The sequence below is a fragment of the Argiope bruennichi genome, chromosome 6 (assembly GCF_947563725.1).
Source record: "Argiope bruennichi chromosome 6, qqArgBrue1.1, whole genome shotgun sequence".
Taxonomy (NCBI): Eukaryota; Metazoa; Arthropoda; class Arachnida; order Araneae; family Araneidae; genus Argiope; species Argiope bruennichi.
Window position 1 is genome coordinate 125,636,894 of NC_079156.1, and position 24,026 is coordinate 125,660,919.

The following is a 24,026-nucleotide window of genomic DNA, read 5'->3' on the forward strand; positions in this document are numbered from 1 at the left end:
TTATTACTAATATTCTAAAATTATTTGTTAAATTCATATACAAAAAGATTTCTGAAATTTTTGAGGCTTTAAACTTATACATTTTACGTTTATTCTGCCTATAGCCTACTTATCATAGAAAAGTTAGAATTTTAATCATAAAAAATATATGTAAAAATTCTAGGGCACAACTGCTATATCAGTTTGATTTTTCAAAAAATTTTGCATGAAGAATATTGTTTAGAAGGTATGTATTATTACTTATCTTCTAAACAAAGCCAAAAAAATATTTTAAAAACATCTAAGCTATAAAAAAATATAATAATTAAATATAAAATAAATAAATTTGTTGTGCCATTTAATGAAATACATAAAATAACTGATAAAATGAGAAAAAAAAAATTGTTTCATATAACAGCAAAAAAAGCAGTTCCTTACCTTTCTATTTATTATAACGGTTTTGAGGTAATCTCTTCTTTCTAAAAGAGCTTGTTTCTGTTTCCTTGAGATAGTTGGTGTTAACCTAATATGATTTTTATACAAATTAGGATATAGATTTTAAAATTATCAAATTCACTTTGTAAAAAGAGAGAGATCAAGTAAAAGCTTACCTGATATACCACTGTGCCAAAATCAGCAGACAGATTACAAGAACGATAACAAACACAGTTATAGTAATGTGGTCATCATCTGATACAGAATCCCATACATAAGAAAAGCCTCTCTGTAAAAAAAACGATGAATATAAAAACATTTATGATCAATGATCTTATTTTTAAATGTACACTAGACAGATAATCTAAGAAAATTTTGAAGTATTCATACTTAAATTTATGGCATGTCATACAGATAGTGCATGATGCCAATAATTGGAGGATTTCAACAGAAATAAAAATTAATATGACTAAACAACCAGAAAATTATTTAACACTTACAAATGCCAACATTTTAATTTATATAAACAACATTAAATTATTAAAAAATCGATGAATTAAAAAAACAACAACCTCAGAGCTTTATATGCTACTTTATCTGAAACAATTTCTTTTTCTCCATTTGTTAATAAAAAAAAGATAATAATGAATAATAAAAGAACTTCTGTTAAACAAGCAAACAGAACTGCATCTTCTAATAGAATAAAGCAAATCAATTGCATCAAAAGAATAAAATCAATAATAAATTGAAATGTTTAATATTTAATTAAATGTATTGGAACTATTAAAATATTCTCATTGATTATTCAAAGCTCACTATTTTTTTGCATGCAATAATTTTTTCAAAGCACTGTCTTCTCCAATGGATGCCATTTGACCCAAAAATATTATTATACTGATTTTATATTAATTTTGAATCAAAAAATTAATTAGAATTTTAAATATATTAAAAACAAAAATGTAATATGTTTTGTAAACAGATAATGCAATAATGCCAAGATTAACAAGACAATCTAAATCATACAATTTAAGTATAATCAAACCAAAATTATAGATGAATTTGCCATAATAAAATGTTTAAAAATAGTATATAAAGTGCAAATTTATGTACATATTGGATTAATTTATAAAATTTAAATACATGGATAATACTTTTCTTTACTATAAATTAAGTTTTATATCAAATAATTTTTAAAAGATTAAAATACAAAGTTTTAACACAATTTATTTTATTAATTTAAATATTTTTATTTTTGAATTAAAGCAACATATCATATACAGCAGAGAAGGGGGGAGGCATCTTTCACAAACAGCAATTTTTCAAAAATAGCATGTATCAAAACAATGAACTTTTTAAACAATATGCTTAGATTATTTTTATTTTCCTTTAGAACTTGAATGAAAATAATAAATGCATTGCCAAAAGCAATTTTTTAAAATTCATTTAATGGGCAGAAATAATCAAAAATATTTTTTTTTTTTAAAGTAGAAAATTCCAAATAATATAAGAAGCAAAATTCTATTATTTGGTAGAGACTTGATAAAGTCTAATTATCCAATAGTAACTTTTAACTGAAGATGTCAAGTTCCTTTTTCCATAATATAATTTATCAAACTTCACAAAATAGTAGCATTATTAAAATTTATAATTTTTTTTTATTATCCATACGAAAATTGAAAGGAGAATTAATCTTTCTTTAAATTTTCACTTACAAGATAAAGCAACAAAACATCAGCTATTGTTTCTCCTACAATTCTACTGAGGGCTTCTCTGGTTGTATTAGAGAACAAGACTCCCAAGACAAAGAAGGTGAAGAGAGAAATGGCAGTCAGCAGAAATAAGATTCCTTTTCCACTTGACTTGAGATTCTGTGATTGTCTGTTTCTGGAATAAAATTTCCATTCTATTAGAATCTATGAATTAAATTAGGCACCAATCAATTTAAAATTCTCTCAAGTAAAGCCATAAAATGAATTTAGAATCAAGTATTTATAAAAATTATAAATTTCCATAGATGTCAATATAAATAGCAATGTGACATTATTCAAATAGGGATTGCAACGTATATATGTATATTTTAAAGAACTTGATATTCAAACACCTCAACATTGAAAATTGCCATTTTCATTAATTTCATAATTAGTTTTCTTCAATATTTAATTCATTAATGTTATTACTAGCAACAAATATCGTACAGTGAAAACATATGATACTATACAAACACACTGAACAATTAACAAGAATACTTGTTAAAAACTTTTCCCACATAATTATGATTTTGGTATTCATTTCTTCCAAAAGAAAATTGTGCATCAAATGAAACAATAGAGAATAGGTGCAATTTTTTTTTTATACTTTACAACAAAATTTTTTTTAAAAAGGTATCCTGTTACTTCTAATTCATGTTTAGTCACTAACGAAATACATATGAAATCTATCACATGTTTCTTGCTTTAAATGTCAATACAATAATTAAATCAGACAAATCTTTATGTTATTTGATTTTAGCATTGTCATTAATACATCCACTTTTGCCAAAGAGAGTGTAACCAAACAGTGACACAAGTATGGATACAGTAAAAGGATAATAAATGAAAAGGGATATATCGTTTTAATAGAAAATAATATTGTGCCTAATTTGTTTTGGAGATATCTGCAATGATGCCAAAGCCAGGTTCTTAACCTAGATAAATTATAAAATCAAAGAGTATAGGATTAAAATTTTGGATATCCTAAGGATGAGGGTGGGGAGACAGAAAGAAACTGTCACTTATATATATAACGAGGTACATAAATAAGAATGTTTTTGAAATAGTGCATGCTTGATTTTAGAAATAACAGATTTAGATGCGAGATGGGGCATTCTATTTCATGTTCATGGCATTTTTACATTTCATTTGGCAACAGGTAGTCATGAGGATTACAGCAGCATATTTTTTGATTATAACTGTTTTATGAAAAGGGTAGAGGTGGCTTGTCACACTTTAGCAAGCTAAGAATATAGTACAGAATTCTATGTGTATGAGAAATTCATTGCAACCAAGAACATTAAAATTTATATAACCACAAATGTTTATTTCGAATCAATAATATTTTTCTCTAATCAAAACTACTGATCTTGTGATTATTTATGAAGTAATCGTTTAAATTACCACACCCAAAAAAAAAAAAAAAAAAAAAAAAAAAAAAACAATTTAGGATCATAAGGAATTTGTTATTAAATTTTCAAAAAAGGATTACGAGTACAAAAGCTATTCTGTAAAATTATTTAACAGATTTCAATTAAATACTTGTAATTCAAATAACTTTAATACTGAAGAAAAAGTAAACAAATTTATAGGAATTCCAGATTTATTTCTTACATATTTTTTTGGAAACCAGAATCAAAATGACCAGTCATTACGATTTTGGTTATTCAATTATTATGTGACGTATTCAATAGGAAATTTGCATAACTAGAGAATTATATAAAAGTTAATGAGACAATATATTTTACATGATTTTTAGCCATTTTTTTTTCAATCCTTCAAAGGACAGAAATAATTGGAAATTGCTCACAAGAGTTTGCCTTGTAACTGAGTAATTTCAATATTTCATGCTATTTTGAAGTCTCAAATTCTAAAATCCCACCATTAAAAACGAGCAAAACTAGTTACAATTAAAACAAAATAGGGTAAATATAATGTTTAAATAGAAACAATTTTAACAAAGTCTAACCATTATAGTAATATTATGATATTACTTGAAAAACTTTGTGGTACCAATATTTACTCTTTTTTTTAAAATCTAAAATTAAGTGATAGTTATTAGATATGTCAATTGCAAATATTGGCAACTGCAATTTGTGAATTTTTAAATACTAGCCGCCTTTGGCGACCAGCCGGTTTGCAATTGACATATCTAATAATCCAATCTTAATGCTTGTTAAAATTTTAATAATTAACTATTTTATGTAATTCCTACTTTAAGAGCTTCCTCATTAAAATATTTTAAAACTTCAAATTTCAATTCACTCAGAATATTATAAAGGCCTTCAGTCATAACGTAATCTGTATCTCTCCAATTTTCTGTTAGCTCCCGTAGAATTTATGCTTTAAATTAAAGTGGAAATGATTAATCTGCAATTAATATAATATTTTTTACTGAAACAAAGTATTTTTTTTTTTTTTTTTTTTTGTAATATGATTACTGAAAACAGAGTCACTGAGCATTTAAACTTTATGGGCACTAAAGAATATCTTTCTTAAATTATGTAATATCTCAAGAATTTGTCAAAAAAATATTTTCAGATTCATCTTGAGCAGGTATATTAATTAACAATGTTTAATTTTAATGCATCAAACACTAAGAAAATAAACAGAATCGTTTAAAATAATTGATCGAAAACAGGTTAAAAAAATTACTTAAAAAACGATGAACTTAAACTAACATAAATACAATTTAATTACAAAAGCATACAACTAACCTAAAAATAATTTAAATTGAGTCCGCTTCCATTGAAATGTAAACAATCAGAATACAATGCACATGCGTTAATTTTCAACGCCAGTTACAGTAACGCAAATGCGTTAATTTTTCTACGCCAGTTGGGGTAACTCTATGTATATTAGAAATTTTTAATTTCCTTTCATCTGTTTTATTTTAATTCAAAAGTACTTCACAATGGATCTGAAAGATCGATTAATTAAAGATGTTAAATTAAATGTTAATTAAATGTTTTAAATGCATAAAACATTAAAAAAATAAACAGAATCGTTTGAAATAATCGGCCAAAAAATGTTAGCCCTAGCCTCATTGCTGTTAGGGAAAAAAAAAAAAAAAAAAAAACTGAAGCCTTACTCATTTGGCGGTGGGGAAAATGAAAGGATTTTTTTGGCGGGAAAGTTAGTTTTAATTAATAATTAAAATTCTAATTAAAATTTCAAAAAAAGGGACCCCAGGTGCACATTCCCGACCTCCAAGGTATACAAGTACCAAATTTGGTAGCTGTAGGTCAAATGGTCTTTTCTGTAGAGTGCCGACACACACACACATTGAGCTTTATATATAAGTATAGATAACATACAATAACAAATGACTTACTGATTGGTATTAATCTCCTTAATGATGGCATCCTCTATCCTCTGGCAGTCCAGTTCTAGAGTGTTGAGAGTGTTCTGGACGGTTCGGTTGATTGTCTTCTCAATTTCCTTGCATACATCCTCAATCTGATTTACACATCGAACGGGCTATTCATCAACAAAAAACAAATGATATAGATGTGTAACATCAAATAAGCATAAATTAATTGTTTATACTTATAAAGAGCAATAAATATTTTGATAAATATTATATTTCAAATAATTTACTTTAACAATTTCAATTTTTTTTATATACTAAGTAGGATTTGATTTGCACCAAGATAACGTAAGAGTTACTATGAAATATGTTAATTATATGGTATTTCTGCAGCAGTTTCTCAATCAAATAATTTTTTGCATTTTAAATGATAGTTATTTTTACAAAGTTATAAAAATATAAAATACATAACAGAAAAATGCGTAAAAATTGCATTAAAAACTATTCAGTTAAATTTAGCCTCAGAAGGGCAGAAATGCTAGTAAATATATACTGCTCAAAACAATGAAAGGGTATTGTAAGTCTTGTATAAAATAACAATATAAACTTTTTTTTTATATTTGGTTTCTACTGCCATCTCTACATCATTCGAAATGGAGCTCTGACCGGTCATTAATATATAAGGATGAGATCCTGAGACCTATTGTAGTCCCTTATGCTGCAGCAATGGGAGATGACTTCATGTTAATGGATGACAACTGTAAGCCACATTGTGCTAACTTGGTGAATGATTTCTTTTTGGAGGAAGCAATCATACGAATGGATTGGCCAGCATGTTCTCAGGACATGAACCCAATCTAGCATGTTTGGGACATTCTAGGCAGACGAATTGCTGGACCCCTATCACCACCACAAACTCACCAAGAATTGGAAAGAGCTCTTCTAGAGGAGTGGGACAGAATACTCAAGCCCCTTATTGACTCAATGGTGTTTAATGTTGCTGGGCATCCAGGAAAACCATACCCCCTACTAAAAACGATTTTCTTTTAAGGAAACACCTTTTTTTATTTGTTTTTCTCATATGCACAAATTGTGTTTTTTTCCTTTTGTACCCAAATGCCCAATAAAGCACTTTTTCCCCTGCCAAACAAATGTCATTTTTATCTCATATACCTTACTACGCCTGTCAATAATGTATGAATCATTCAAAAAATTCTCCAGGTGCAAGATCAACCCACAACACCTCTATATCCTTTAATTGTTTTGAGCAGTATATTTTAAGCTCATTTACAGATTACAGTACAAATAGAGTTTAGCTACAAAACTTGGTTCCATATATTTCCCACCCCCATACACATACAAAATTAACATTGAATGAAATATTCCATATTAGGTTTATAATTTGGTCTTGAAACTGAATTTAGTCTAATCAATTATCTGATAAAATTAACTCTGCATTAATTAGGCATACAAACGTACTATTATTGACTACAATAGATTTTCACACCATCTATTATTTGAAAATATGACATGTAGAAATAAGAGTAGTAATTGAAAAGGTGCAAACACTAGTCAAGTTTATGTAGCATGGCAATAACAAGATTAAAAAAAATAATAATAAATAATAAAAAAATGACAACATTGCAAAGAGCAAGCTTTTGAAAATATTCTAAATAGTCATTTGGATATACACTCAACAAAACACAAAATGAACATCTGTACAATGAAACTTCATGAATTTCATATATTACTCAACTTTTAATCATAAAAGGAAAGTATACTGGAATTCGAAAACTTATTTATACTAATTTTGCATTAATACTTTCAAAATTATGACAGCAAAATTTTTATCATTTTTATGATACCATGCATATAAATTCATCAAAGTAAAATGTGAGAAAATTTAAGAATAAGAGCACACAATAATTCAAATGAGATCTTAAAAAAGAACCAACCTTGTTAGGATTAGGAAGATAAATAGTTTGAAGATCAAGGCCCTGCCTATTTAAATTAGGCCGCTTGCACAATTCCTGAACAATCTGCATGAGCACTTTCTGAAATAAGGACATAGAAATATTTCAAATAAATGATACAAAATACTATACATTTTATACAAAAGCGTTTTTCAAGAACATAGACAATTACACAGAAAGCTACATAAAAACTGACATTAAAGTAAAAAAAAAATTTAATGATAAATTTCTAATGTACGTAAAATGTCATGTACATGCTTTTCATAAAAAATATTAAGCAACACTTGATATTGTACAAATTTTGTAAATTGTACATTTAAGTCAGAAAATGCATGAAAGTGTAAAGCAACAGGTTGTTTTGACAATAGCAGAAACAAACAATATGTTTTAGTAGGGCATTTTATAGGACAGTAATTAGCTTGGTCTGATATTGTAAAGTTGGAATTTTTTTATATATATATATATATATATATATATATATATATATATATAAAGATTTTTTTTTTTTTTTTTTGCATATAGCATTTAAAGAATTTACACTAGAAAGTCAGAGAAGATAACTATTACTTTTATCATGATTTAAACATCGATTGCTCAAGCCTCAAAAGAATTTTTCCATAATCTGATCACATGTATGAGCCAAACAGTAAAAAATCATCTTTGCTGATGAGAACTTATGCTATTTTTAAAACTGACTCAGAGAGAATTTTTCAGAATAATTTTTGCTGAAAATTGCAAGTATTTATGCAAACATGTAATGAACTATTTAATCCACTTAATATGAGCCTTTAAAACTCAGAATACTATTCAAAAAAATTTATATTATGTTAGACACTAAAAATTCACTGAGTTCTCTTTTTCTTATTATAAAGTTATTGAAGAAAGTGTTAATAAATTGGACAAATATGAGATTAAGGCGTGTGTTTTTAAATAATAAAAGTTTTAATTTTAAAGATTTTTTTAATAATAAAATTTTTGAAAAGTGCAAAAACAAAGTATTCTATACTTTTTATTTGGTTGTTATAATTATATCTGAGATATAAAAATAATTAACATTTATGCATGGAAGAGATTTTAATTACCTGCCGATCAGTTTCATTTCCAGCTTCATCTGCCTTGCTTAGATACATCCTGATCTTATCACCATGTTTCGCACTTAACGCTTCAACAACATTGAGAGTTCTCTTGCGCAAGGCCTGACCAATGGGATCAAAGAAGACAAAAATCAAGTCAGAAATGTTACCTAGAAAAATGTAAAAATTAATGTATGGTACATTTTATAAATATTAAATGCATAAAAAATTCCAAAACTGAATTTTTATTTATTTTAAAACTGAACAGACATATTTAACCTGTGGTACAAATTCAAGAGATCAGCCATATTTCAGAAAATGTATGAGGCATTAGCTTTATATATTAAATCTTAACATTTTAGTGAACGCTGTACACAGTGAAGGAAAATTTTTAAATGGCAGTGAGCTATACATCTTGATTACATATTATTATAGAATATGTTCAGAACAAATCCAACTAACAGTTTAGTTTTATAAAATTCTAGAATTTTTAAATAAAAAAAAGTGAAAATAATAAAAACTATTCAATGCTTAAAAGATTTTAGCAAAGAACTAAATACACTAAACAGGCTTTAAAAAAAAAAAAAAAATCCAGAACCATTTCAATTTTTTTGTTAAAACCAGTAACATTCCGTTGAATTGTTTCTGTTTTAACAAATAAAACAATACATATTTCCCTTCCCTGTTGGCTTTCAATTTGCATATACTACTCATTAACCAGATTTTGATGCATCACCATTTTTGATTAATTTTTGAGGTAATGCAAGGAATTTGAAAGATAAAAATGTTTTGATGTTCCATCATATTTTGAAAATATTTGAATATATATCTATAAAATGACTTTTTATCAATTTTTGTCTTTTAGAATAATTTTTTATCAATTTTTGTTTAAATAAAAAAAAAGGGGGAAAATTCAGAATTTTATCTTACTTCACATGTATCTTGAACAACACGATCTAAAAGAGTTTTAATAAAATGTATACTTTCAATTCATTTTGGGATTAACAGGTTAATTTAACAGCATTAGATATATAATTCAGAAATCAGTCAAATTACAAATGAAATGAGGTTTACAATAAAATATTTTAATGCAAAATTATTTTTTCTAATAGATTGCATTTTCATACTGATTTATTTTCAAACATAAACATCTAAGCAAATAGACATTTTCCAAATACTTAAATCTCGCACTACCTATGTAATCAGCAAGGGTTGTTTTTAATTTATGAAACAGTTTTTTAAAAAAAGTACCTAAGAACTGAATGGCTTTATCCACATCAAAAGGATAGTTCATTTCTCCATCAACTAATCCTGGAGTATCGATAAATGTCACCAGGCTGAACTTCTTTTGTTTGGAAGTTGAGATTTCAGTCGTGATGTAATCCACCAAACCTGAAAGTACACAAGATGGTTCATTCATACAGTTCTAATGGCAGCATATTTTATGCATGATCTTATTGCTTTTAAACAATTAATACAAAAAATAATATCAAGTAAGAAATATTTAAATATGAAAAAGCTTTTGATGTTCATGAAAATGAGACACACAGGTCCTGCTTCAGATGATTAATAACAGGCAGAACAGCCCTTCACTGGGCAGCTCGCATCAAATGAAGCTAGCAACCCGATGATGGACTGCTCTCGCCTGCATAAAACAAGCTTCCATGGGAGTTTCACAGGTTGGTGACCACCTTCAAAAGGAGATATTCCATATCCTATATAATGAATATGAATAAATAAGATAAAAATTAAGCAATTGCTTAAAGAATACCTTTGATTTCAGTAAGAGGCTTGAAATGGGGGTACAAGTGAAGAGTTGCATTACCCTAGAATAAAAAGTTCAATTACAAAAACTGCAGAAAAAAATATCATAAGTAAATATGAAACAATAAATTCCATTCTTTTTTCAATTATAATGAATTTGCAAATGTATATATAATTAGAAATTAGCTTTACATAATATCATCTGATGTTAGTGTATTATTACTATTCATATTATGTACTTTTCACACTGCAATTGTAGCTGACTACTCTAACCCATCCAAAGGTACAAGGAAAAAATCTGAATGACCGGATTGCTGCAATAGCATTGACAGGAACTAAAGTTGAGTTCTAAGGGCCATCACTAGTCATGGGTACAACCTTTATATAGGAGAAATGTTCTGCCATTGATAGGGTTAACCAACTCAACTATTTCTGACTCCACTAGGGTGGCAAGAACTAACTACCATTCCAGAAGCTTCTCACCCCGGTGTCTGAGATGCTCCCGCGGGAGGATTTCACATTAGGATAATCAACCAGAAATTGTAAAACTATTGCATCTACTTTTTAATATTTTTAAAATATAATTACTAAAAAACAGAATTTCCGAAATAAATAGCAGGTTTCATTTTGAACAGAGGTGTCTTTCCTTTCAATTATTAACTTCATCTCAATCCCCATCCCATCATCACACATTTAGCTATACATTATTTAACTAAAATATTATTAATAATAAAAGTGCAAGACTTACAGTTAAAGTTTCTCTCTTTTTTCCACTTGTAACAAAAGAAAATCCTTGTGTTTCAATAGCAACACCAGTTTTCAAAATGTGTTCTTCAATGTACCTTTAAAAAATTCATTAAAAATTATATAAATATTTTTTGAAATATGACATTTACAAAAATTTTTTAAGTGAAATTAAACAACACAATGAGAAACATAAGTTGGTACAATAAAATCAAGAATTTCTATTAAAATATATTATGACATTTCATAAATAATTTACAGCATCTGCTTGCACTTGCATGCATGTAATTTTTGGGTTCACATGAAAAGAATGCCAAAAAGAATACTGATAGTTTTAAGTGCAAATGCTTCAGAACTGTCCTTGCTATAATCAATATAACTGTTTAAAACATGTAGTTACTTTACATGTAATATTTATTAATTTACAAAAAAACAATATTCCTTAAAATTTTTATTGTGCTTTTATTTACTGTGGGGGGGGGGCAATTTTTTTAAAATCACCTTTCTATTTAAGCATAAGCAAATCATTAACATTACATCACAGTATATAGATTAGGCTAAAATCATGCAGATCATAAGTAATTTGGGTATGTTTTTAAACATATTCTCTTTAAATATGGGGGGGGAGAACTCTTCAGAACTTAAATATTATATAATTTCAGTACTTTGCAGCAGAAATGCATTAAAAGAATAGACCATTACAGCACTCTCATTAATCTTTTAAGTAAGTAAGCTAAAATTTATTGAACTTCAAGATGAGTTTCTAAACTGTTTAATATTTATTTATATATTTTTCTTAAAATTAGAAAAAAAAAATTATTTTGACATCAAAAATTAAATTACATATACGAGTTTAACAAATTAATTTGATAATTTGACAAGCTGAAAATTAATACTAGACCATTAAAGATAGAGCAATAGACCTCATATATGAAAAAGTGCCTTGTAACAAAATACATAGAAGCTGCAGAAACAGCAAAATTAATTTATAAAAACAGGCAGAGGAATATTAATATATACAAATTATTTCTAAAAATACTACTGAAAACAATTTAGCAGATATAATTGCACTTTTTTTTCAATTATGAAACAATATTTTTATGGATTAATAAGAATATGTCACATCCTTACCAATTGATAAAAGAGCTTTTCCCAGCAGAGTGATTGCCAATTAAAAGAATAGTAACCTTTTTCCTAGGTGGTAACAAGTCTACATTCAAACCAGATGCTATTTTTATAAGACCTAAAATGGAAAGAAAAAAATATGACATGATTGAAGTAAAGGATATAACTTACAATAATGGTATATTTAGATATTAACATTTAGAAAACTATTTTAAAATAATTATATAATAGATCTATGGAGTACTCTAATTGCATTTTCAATTTTCCATCAATCATGTACTCATTTACAAGTACATGCAATCAATCAAACTAGGTTTAAAAACTGATATGAATTACAGAACAAGAAAAAAAATTATAATGCTTTAATCAGCAACTTATAATTGCTGTAAAAGATATCAAACTAAAAATAATACACATGATAAAAAAAAAAAAATGCCTTATTTAGTACTGAAACCATTCAGATTATGCAGTTAGCTTAAGAATGACCAGATTCTAACAATTTCTTGTCTAGCTCTTTCACTACTAACCCAGCTGAAATGGCAGCACAAATTTGACAAGATGGACCAGTTTCTGTCTCAAACGGGGGGCATTGAATACAAAACAAGTTATCACCAAGGATTACATCCTGCACCACATGTCTGGAATAGAAACTGGCCAGTATAAAATTTGCATGGCTTGTCCAGCCAGGTAAGCAGTAAAAAAAAGCTAGAAGTGGAATAAAAATGGTCATGAGAATCCTCCAGATCTTAAGGAGAGTGAGAAAATAAGATGCCAAGGAAGAAATCGCACACTTGCAACTTTAGTTCATGATATTTACTACAATCAAAATATGGTATAATATTAAAGAGTATGGGGGGGGATGGTCATACATAGCTTTACAAGAGAAATTAATAACAAAGATGCAACTTAAGATAAATTTTATAAAAACATTTCATATCCTCTAAAAATGCAATGCATATTGATTAACATACAGGACACAGGTTTTAATTTTTAAAAAGTTGAACTTCATAAAATAAAGAATTGTGCAAAGCATAATAAATAATTAATTTTACAACAAATAAATTTTACAAGAAATGCTTGATATATTAAAAGTGTGGCAGAGTTATTGCATAACAGAATATCAATTGATCTCAAGAATGATACAGTTTTGATTCCAAAAAAAACGGAAAGCTGTGTTTTTGAGGAAATATGCTATAACTGAATTAATTCTTAATATATAAACAAAATTTTAATATAAAAATGATACTTGTTTTACACAAAAATTATATTATCTTGGTTATAAAGATGCATGTTCGTAACAATTTATTTTCAATAATTCCACGTATACAAGATGCAATTTTAATAAAAGTTCATTAGCAATGTAATGCAAACGGAGTAATACAATAAAAATTCCACCTTCATCATTTCTCCCAACTATAGATGAGACATGTCAAAAGAATTTATAGTAGTAAATATTCATTGAATAGTGAAGATTGTGTCTTAAGACATAAAAAGCTAACCCAAACTGAAAACATTATGGTATGAAAAGAGTTGTTCCTATGAAAGTTTCTCATTTCTTTAGGAAGAGAATTGGTATAAATTAACACAATGCCAGTTGGATATTTTATTTTGCAGAATGACAGAACTCACTTCAAGAGAGGAAACACACACACACTGAAGAAAGTGGCTGAGAAGTTAAAAATCATGGAACACCAGATGAATGAATCTATCTGGATAAATTTAGGAGTTTTTTTTTTTATAGTACTATTTATTAAACCCTGTGGTTTCATTGAAACTTGCTATTTGTCTCGTACCCCTTCTTCTCAAGCAAATACAATCATCGGTCTGAGTTTGAAAGTCAGTCGTAATTTCTAAGACCCAGGAAATTTCCAATCATAAAAAAGCAAAAATAGCAGTTGATTTTTTAGAAAAAAAAGTTTAGAAAAAGAATGTTACAACATTTTACAAAACAGAAATTCCTAAAATATGCATCGAGAACTGACAAATTCAGTAAAAATGTTATCATTTTCTTAAAATCATTAAAAAGGGGATCTATCTCCTACAGCAAATAAAATAAAACACATCATAAAAATAGTCAAACAAATCCTTTTTCTTAAAGACAAAACTGAAAGAATCACAAAAACTTCAAAAAGTAAAAACATGAATATCAAGGATAAATTTGGAAAACGTGAGATCATACATGCAAAATGGCCTTCTTTAATCCTTTCCTACTAACCCGACTCAATCAGCCATACAATTCTATACCGATGGACAAGTTCTGTTTCAAACAAAGTGTACAGGATGTAAAACGAGTTATCATCCTTGCTTTATATCCAGTACCCTTTGTTCAAAAGAGAAACTAAACTGCGAGTGTAAAATATGCATGGATGGTAGGGCCAGATCAGTGGTGAAAGGGTTAAGGGTTCGGAGGCCCTTCCCCATATCCAATGTAGTAAAATTCACTTTTAATTCAATAGCATGATATAAGTGTCAAATAGATTTCGGATGGATCTAAAAGCATGAAAAAAGTGCTTCTACTAAAGAAATATCATTGATGTACCTGAGATAGTATTTCATTTAGCATCATAATATTCAAAATTATTGCTATCACATTATTAAAAAAATGAAACACTAATAAACAACATATCTATTTTAAAAAATAAAAAAAAGAGCCATAAAAGTAAATTTGTATTTTGTCATCTAAACTTTAAAAAAAAATGAGCAAAATAAATTTTATTTTTCAACTTCAATAAAGTGAACATGTTCAACAATGAAATCTAGGTCTTCATAAAAATTTAGAAAACTATGGCAAAATATAGTCAAAGTTAAGTTATTGCATCTATTCTAAAAAATAACCAAGAGCACACGTTATCTTAAAGTTTTACTGTAGGCAAAGGTTTTGTGTTTTTAAAATTAGACTTTGAGAACACAGAATTCAAGAACTTGGCAAGAATATTTTCCTCAGAAAAATGTCCTAATACATCCACTACAGATAACCATAGAACTTCTTGGAAGAAACATTGCTAATGTTTTTCTATGCCATTCATTTCATAACACTAACTAATTTTACAACTGTTTAAAGTTAAAATGTAAGTATATCAACATCATATAGACATCCTGAAATTAAATGTTGTAATAACTACGGAGTACGACAAATAAAAACAAAAGCAAATAGATATGAAAAAATACATAATACTGAAACGAAGATTGGAAACATTGAAGATATTTAGGGAGAAATCTACCATTACAATATTTTAGATACATCTTATGAAAAAAATATAATAAACTTTTATTTCAAAAAAAAAAAAAATATCCAAATAAAACAAATTGACTTAAATTTCATCTAATAAAAAGGGATTAAATCACAGTAAATATTAAACTTTGGATACATTTACATCTTTTAAAAAAGGCATTTTATTTTCTTAAAAAAGGTTACTTGATAAGTACTAGGAAAAAAAGTAATATATTTACTGAATGGCTCTTACTTGTATAGCCTTAAAACAATGAAACCTCCAAGAGAAAAATGATTTTGCAAAGAGATAAATTATTATTTTATGAGAACAATACACTATCAAAACTCTTAAATCCAGAATGGACAGCTAGTAATCAGTCAAGAATGTAATAATAATATAAATAGCATCTGCTGATAGGAGATTTAATAAATTAAGAAATCTGCATAAGTAAACAAACCTTATACAATGAAATATTAGCATATAGAAATTTTCAATACAGGACTAGAACAATAAAATTTCTCTTATTACAAGTAGATTAATAAAAAAAAGTATAAACTATATATCACAGTACAGATTAAAATCTAACTTTAAAAATGATTAATTAAAACTTCAAAACTGCTTTTAGACAGGAAAGAAGGAAACATTACAGAGATTTACCGTTAAAAGAAATTTTAAACTAGCAATCTTAAATCTAGCAAGATTACAATTTTGACAAATATTATATGACAATGCCCTGCATGTGTGCTTTAGTGCCTAAAGTAAAAGCCAGAACCTTTCTTAAGAATTTTGGGAAAGAAGGTACAGTGGTTGATTTTTTAAAAACAATATAGGAACTTATTCTGATGCCTATATTGAAGTAAAAATTGAAAACTGTATGTTTTTATTATCTAGTTTCAAAAATTATTAATAACAGTTACAGAAAAAGATATCAAATCATGCATAAAAAAGAAAAATTCAATATTTTAATACTGAACTTTAATATAAAGCAGGAACACAAGCAACTAAATTTCAAATAATGCCTCTACAATATCAAGCAGAATCTGACAGAAAACTTATAATTCAGTACTTTTTCAAGTTATTGCAATTGCAAAAATAATCATCTTAAGACAGAAGAGAATAATTAAGGAATTTATAAAAACGTTTCTTTATATTCACAGCACATTGCTCACACCTTAACTAAGCATCTTCAAAACAAAATCAAAATTTTGATCGCGAATTCGTGAATATTGATAACGAAACGAATTGTAAAAAATATTTATCTACCAATACGAAATTTACATACCTATGCAAAAGGTCTGAATAATACATAAAACTCAGAAATTTTAATTCGTAGAATATTTTAACTAGGATATTGATTACATGTGTGGAAATGCGACACTAAAAAAAATTATTCTAACAAAACTACCTGCTTTAGAAACAAAAATCGATAACTTTTTCCTAAGAACACGTCAGAGTTAAAAAAAAAAAGTTACTTTTAAATAACCGAAGAGTAATTCACTATGCACTGCATTATCTTATCGCAGTTTCTGAAATTGAACATAAAACTAATGCAAATATTGAAAAAAAAATTATAATCGAGGTAAAAAATAAATAAATACTCCAAACGATAATGTGAGCACTTACCTGTCAACGCCACCCGCACATAAGCGTAGTGGTGCCAAGAAAAAGAGGAAATATTTATTCCCAAATTCTAATAGCACGAACATGAATAAAAAGAACATCAACCGAAATAATAAGAAAACGGGTTCGCTACTTCCTTGATCGGTTGCTCTCTCATGCACGGAGAAACAGAAAAAAGGCCCGTTCGAGGATGATTTTCTGAAGAAAAACTTCCATTTAAAAAACGGGACTACTTTTCTAACGGTAGAACCCCAAACAAGATCGATGCCAATTCTTGGCTGCCATGTGTGCCAGCCTAGCTAAAATAATAACATACCACCGCCAGGTATTTCTGCTTGGGCCCTGGGGCACAGGTGACCCCCTTTGCACGCTCAATCGGGCCCGGGATGACTCAGTAGAGGGCATATGAAAAGAAATGCCAAACATATTCGGTGATGGCATGGAGGAATAACAACGAAGGCAACCATTCGGGTCGGATTTTTATTTACACGGCGTCGTTGCTGTGGGTACATTGGCGCTGCTGCCATATGCATGATGTGTGCCTGGATGTGTGGATGCGTGTGGTCATGTGAACCGGATGAGACGAAGTGCAGGGAGGCAGAGGATGGTTGTTCTTCCGGTGCCTGTAGTTTGCACTTCCCTGATAAGCCACAGGAAGGTGTCTTTATCGATATCGAACACTCGGTTTGTGAGGAACGAAAACGCGACCAACGGAAAAATGAAACGGCAGAAAAATAATAACTAAATAAATAAACGAATGGATTGATGGAACGGAATTCTAAGAACACTGAATGCGCGAAGGATTTGAAAAAATCGGAGAATTTGCGTCGAAAGAGGAACTGTAAAGAAAAAGGCGGAGTTCCACTTTGCGATGCGCATGGGCAGATTAAGGTGTTCTTTTTCCTGGTAGGAGGAAATTCATTAGTATCTTTTTTAAATTGTCGATAAGAGAGAAGCGGATATTTTGTCTCAGACAAAAAGCAATATGGAGTAAATTAATTTTACATTTATTTAGAATACACGTAGTTGAAAAATACACGAGTTTAACAAACAGATAAGATTAGTTAATGTTTTATTGAATATTTTATGAAGCTACACGACTGAATCAGCATTTTAATAACAAATAGAGATATGTAGAACAAAAAAAAAAAGAATCCAATACAATAAATTATGTTATAAACTTGATAAGTTAATTACTAGTTTAATTAGAGCAAAACAATTAATAAAAAACAGTTTTAAAAACCTTTCTTTAATGAAACCGTAAGTATTTCTGCGCATATTATATGGCGCTACGCCCTACTAATTAAATAAAAGTATGATCAAAAAGCAATATTTTTTTTTTTTTTTTTTTTTTTTTTGAAATCAAGGAGCCAGCTAAGAAATCAAGAACGCACTAAAAATCAAGCAAAGATAAATGAAAATCATCTTAATTTTTTTTCTTTAACTGTTGTCATTTCCCTTCAGTATTTAATTTTTTTATTAGGTTTAAATAACACTATATAAAATGTTAAATATATATATACACCATGAATTATTTTTTACTTATACTAAATTGTCACAAGATTCATTTTAAATTAAAACTGATACAAACTGTTAAATTTATTCCTTTATTGTTTAGCTAGCCGCCTTTTGTGATCAGCCGATTTTACAGGAATACTAGTTGTATTTAACTAAATCTCTTATGCATAATTTCATGTTCATAATTCCTCAACTATATATTTTTAAGCATCAAATTGTGGTGAAGTCATATTACTTAAATAGTTTTACACAAGTGTCATTTACTGAATGACTGAAAGTTCTGAAACAGGTGAAAACCATAACATTATAGTGTCATTAAAGCTTGTGCTTGGAAAATATATTTGAATTTGCAATAATTCATTTTCTGATTCCAGATGTCCAGATAAACAGCAGAGTTTTTCTTCTTACAGCTTTCAAAGAAGAAAATCGTCATTACATATTAGATGAAACAGTGAAGACGATTTGAATTTTATTGCAGCAAAAACAAATAAATAAAATTAAAAATATCAAAAATCAAGGAAAAATTTTATAACAATAAAAAAATAGTTTTCCAACATTTTAAACTAATTTTTAATTAATTAAAAATAAGTTTCGTGCAATAAGATTTCGGAAATTACTATGCAAAACACCGAATTCTCATTTTTAATTAAAATATTTAAAAATACTCCAAATGCATATCCCCACCTTTTAAAGTGTATCTATGCCAAATCTGATTACTCTAGGTCAAATCGGTCTGTCCTATAGAGCATCAACACTGAGTTGAAGTTCTATATTTAAAAGTTACTTTTCTAGCATTGCAATGCCCAGAGGTTAAGGACCCTTCAGTACGTACACCGTGTTTAAACCAAGAACTATCGACCTAGGAGCTACTTTAATCAAAGGAGAATTTTGTAGTAAAAAATAACAAAGGGTAGAACTTTGCAAAATGCAATACAAAGAAAAAAAGAATTAAATTGGTTCATTCTACGAATAATAAATAGATGTTAAATCAGAAAAAGATTTAAAATTATTATGGCAACTATTAGCAATTATTCTACAATCCCTGTTCCATTAATATGGCCGTAAAGAAAATAGTAATGAATAAAATCAATTTTATTAGTGTGGTTAAAAAAATAGATTTTTAAATTTATATTTATTACTTTTAGTCTTTAATTTATAATTACATTAATACAAATATCATGGAATCTTAAAATCAATTTAAGAAAAATCACTATTTGAAGACTTATGCGTATGGTTGAAAATTTAATTGAATTATTCGATAAATTGATATTTAATCTCTTAATGATTAAAATAATGCATTTTCATCAAAAACATGGATAGGTACAAAATTTCTAACGTTAGATATCAGGAAATGAGTAAAGTATCGATTCTAAAGTTCCAACTTTACATATATATATATATATATATATATATAATACGAAAATTAATGATTTCGAAACCGGCAAATCGGGAAATGAACTAGAAAAATATAATATTATTCATGACAAAAAGAACAAATTGAAAATCATTTTATAACAGCTTTTATTATCAAGACGTGTTCGTCCAACAAATCTCACGAAGTCACGATTCATGTTAAATACATTAGGATCAATCAATTTCTTTTGTTGCTGTCACTTCATTATCTCTCTCTCTCTCTCTTCCTCCCCCCCCACTCTGATCATAGCTCTAAAACCAGCGAGATTGGTCTTCCCAAAACTTTCTCGCATACTCTCTAATAAAGGTGAATTTGTGCTTTAAACGCATTTTCCTGCCAAACGATTGAAACCAAAATTAGACACGAATTTACAGTTATAGTCACAAGATAACATACAAAATTCCACTGATCTTAGTTCATTCTGTTCATGAGTTATTGCATTTACTTACATGCGAAAGTACAGACCGACAGACGGTCAACCCTTAGACAAATATGGTTCAAAATTTAACAAGAATCTAAAATTTAGGTGCTAAACATATGTACCAAATTTTATCTACCTAGCTCATTGCGTTTTAGAGTTATCTGGTTCACTTTTACTAGAACAGCCAGACAGACATACTTTTTAATAATAGATTTTGACCAAAATTTGATTGAAAACTAAAAAATTTGGTGTAAAAAACCATTTAATAAATTTCATCCGTCTAGCTGAAAACGTTTTTAAGTTATCTTTCTCGCAGGCAAACACACATTATGCTTAAAATGTGTTTTTCGAACTTAGGATGTTCTAGAACAAGTAGATTCGTCAAAATTTAGAATTCGAAATTTTTGATAATTACAATAGTTTCTCTATACTTCATATAATTTTTTTTTTTTTCTAAAATTGATGTTTTGAAAATATTAAAATAGTGTTTTATAATCGAGAATGCATAAGTGTATAAAATTCAATATTCTAGCACATCAAGAAAAGAGTGAAAAATCGATCACAAAATTTCTTTTTTTATAAACACGAAACAAATGAAGTTCAATAAAAGTTTGTAAAAACAACTGAATTAAAATTTTTTAAACAGTTATCATTCAATTTGGTGAAATTTATTACTAGGTGAAGAAGAAAATTGTTTTTTAAAAAATGGCAATATAAATGCACATATTTACATAAATAAGCCTTTATCCTATCTTACGAATAAAACATCTTATATTTACTCACCGTGTTATTTACTATATATTATAAATATGTTCAAATTTTTAATTCCTAAAGTTTATATTATTTTCAGAATTACTCCAATTTCAACATGTACATTAGTTGAAAAAAAAAAGTAAAGTAAACCCTCTTATTTTCCCTTTTTCACAATTTTGATATCCATAGATTTTTATTGTTTTATTTCTGATGGGTTACGATTTAAATTTTTGAGCTAAACAGATGGAAAACCTTTTTCTACACCATTTAGCTGGTACAATATAGTAAATATCAGAGCTCTAGAGGGTAGAAAGGAATCCAAAACATGTTACTCCATGATGGTGACAGTAAACAAACAACCGAACTTCCTAGCATCCATAAGTTTATTAAATAACATTAAACATTTTGGCCAGACGATTTAAGTTGTTCTTTTTTTAAAAAAAATATAAATGTGGAGGAAAGGTTGCATTGAATTTTGGAGACATTTTTAAACGTAATATACAAACTTCTCTAATTCCCTAAAAACAAGCTAAAATTTTCAAAAAATTTAAACAGAAATTATCTTGATTCAGTAATGAACTTTTATTTTTCAAACAAATAGTTTAATGTTTTTTTTATAAAACTTTTGATGAGACTGGAGACAAAATAAAAGAGAGAGCTCAACTCTAAACATTCTATCAAATTCATAAGAATATAAAAAATTTTGTTTGCTAAGTTTCGTCATATAATAAAGCAAATCCAGCAGATTTAGGTTCTACATACCTTTCAATCGACTTAGATCCAAAATTTGATACAGATTTATAGTTTTAATGAAAAGATCACATACCAAATCTCATTTGTCTAGTTCGTTTTGGTTTGAATTATTGTGTTCATATACATACGAAAAACGGTTTAACCACAGACATATCTGATTCAAAAATTTTCTACAGATTTAAAAATTAATATACAAACCGCATGCCAAATTTCATTCTATTAATTAGCCATGTTTTAAGTTAAGTGTTCACATTCACCTGGACGGACAAATGTAATTTCAAGATTTTTTAAACTTAAATTTAAAGAAGAGTGAACTTCGAAGCACCCGAGCATGATAATGTTTTAGACTTAATTTGTCCATATTTATTTTCAAAAAGATAGTAGAGATAATGTGCACAAAAAGATTCATTTAATATCGGCGCAAAATGCGTAAGAACAAATCCAGTAACTAAAAGCAATGGAAAGTATTGTAATAAAAAAACTTAACATGCTATTTAATAATTTTATTAAAATCAATGTAAACATTCTACAAAATAAAATAGATATAACTGTAAACTTTATTATTGAAGAAAAACGTTAAAATGCTGTTAAGATTTTAACTTCTCTTGGGGAACACCTACTACTCAAGAAGTAACTACATGTTAAATTCTATAGTCCTATTTCCAACGCCTTGCAGTGCCTCGAAATAGTTTTTTCCATCATGCAATTCGCAGTTTACACATAATATGCCAGCTTAAAAACATTATGACTTTAAAAAATCCGGAAGAGTTAATACATGTTGTTCATTAAAATCTCAAAACTTTTAACGAACTTAAGCAAAAGTAAAATAATAATAATAATAAATAAATAAATAATAAAATTCATTTCGGAAAGCTGAGAGATAAAGACAAATATTTTGTCATCTAAGTTATTATTTTCAAATTTTTTTCAATCCTTAGACGAAAACAATGAAATAGTACATACTGTGGCAACCATTGATAACGATTTTATTGTTATCGCATGAATCAGTATTTACTGCAAAATACACAATATTAAAGTCAAATAAAAAAATATACAAAAGGATTTGTTCATATTACTGAGAAGATTTGAAGTTTTTAAACAAATGCCAAAAATTTGTATAATTTAAAAAATATCTAAAGAAATTAAGTATCGATTGTATTTATTATTCTTTCAATTAAATGCAGAAAATGACATTTTACGATAGAATTTGTTTGATTTTTTTCAATTATATTGGAGGGGAAAATCGTCTGCTTTTCTTAATACAGGAATCAAGAACTTATCTGTTGCATTTTTGAATATTTCAGTTATAATTATTAATTGGATATTTAATCAATAATTAATACTTAAGTTATTAATTAATTAATAATTAATAACTATTAACTCTAATATATCATTGAAAAAAATACTTAGGTATTTATGTTTTAACTGCATACCATTGGCAAATTTTAGGCTTAACCGCATGTAATTGGCGAATCATCTATAGACTAACATATGTTTGGTTATCTTTTATTAACGATTAATCACTGTTGTGCGATTAATAAAATAACGATTGATCACTACTCCGTCTTGTATTAATGATATAATAGTAGTCTTTTTATAATATAAATATTTTAATTGATGAGGGAGACATCAAACCAAAGGACTGTCAAATTAAGAAAAGCTCCGGAATAATGAAGTTCATTAAAAATGTATTTAAATAACAAATTTTATTGTTTATTGAACAAAATATGCAATGAAATTACTTTTGAGGGTTGAAAATTACTTTTTAGTTCCTAGCTTCTGAGAATTGTAGCTCTCGAAAAACTTGAAACATAAGAATTGCTCGGCCTAATGACACGGTAATTCGCCTGATTTCATCCCCCCCCCCTTCAATTCTAAGAAAGTTATAAGGAAATAAAAATTTCAACAACACCTCAACCTCACTATTTTTACCCCATCTGAGAAACTCTTCTGAGGTTTTCACAACATATCTACCTAATGTATAAAAAAGTATCCATAATCTGAAAATTCCCACTCATTAATCAAATTATTAAATCTCCTGACTCATACACGTATTACGTTTTCTGACTATATCTTGCACTTCGATAAACATCCTATATTAGCTTTCACAAAAAGTAAGCATTACTTTCGACAAACAACATGACAAGTTTACTTGAACTCTTGATAAGAGAATAGCGCGATTCT

At 27.7% G+C, this 24,026-nt stretch overlaps 1 protein-coding gene across 2 annotated transcripts in view; it reads right to left on the reverse strand.

Moving 5' to 3' along the window:
• Positions 1–24,026, reverse strand: part of LOC129972727 (uncharacterized) — an 84,825-nt gene that overhangs the window by 581 nt on the left and 60,218 nt on the right. For both annotated transcript variants that reach the window (XM_056086968.1, XM_056086967.1), the window contains 10 exons: positions 12,158–12,269; positions 11,031–11,124; positions 10,290–10,344; positions 9,770–9,910; positions 8,528–8,688; positions 7,428–7,526; positions 5,497–5,642; positions 2,127–2,298; positions 591–703; positions 418–502 (listed from right to left, as the gene is read on the reverse strand). In XM_056086968.1, coding sequence (XP_055942943.1) covers positions 418–502; positions 591–703; positions 2,127–2,298; positions 5,497–5,642; positions 7,428–7,526; positions 8,528–8,688; positions 9,770–9,910; positions 10,290–10,344; positions 11,031–11,124; positions 12,158–12,269 — 1,178 coding nt within the window. The remainder of the gene's footprint in view (positions 1–417; positions 503–590; positions 704–2,126; positions 2,299–5,496; positions 5,643–7,427; positions 7,527–8,527; positions 8,689–9,769; positions 9,911–10,289; positions 10,345–11,030; positions 11,125–12,157; positions 12,270–24,026) is intronic.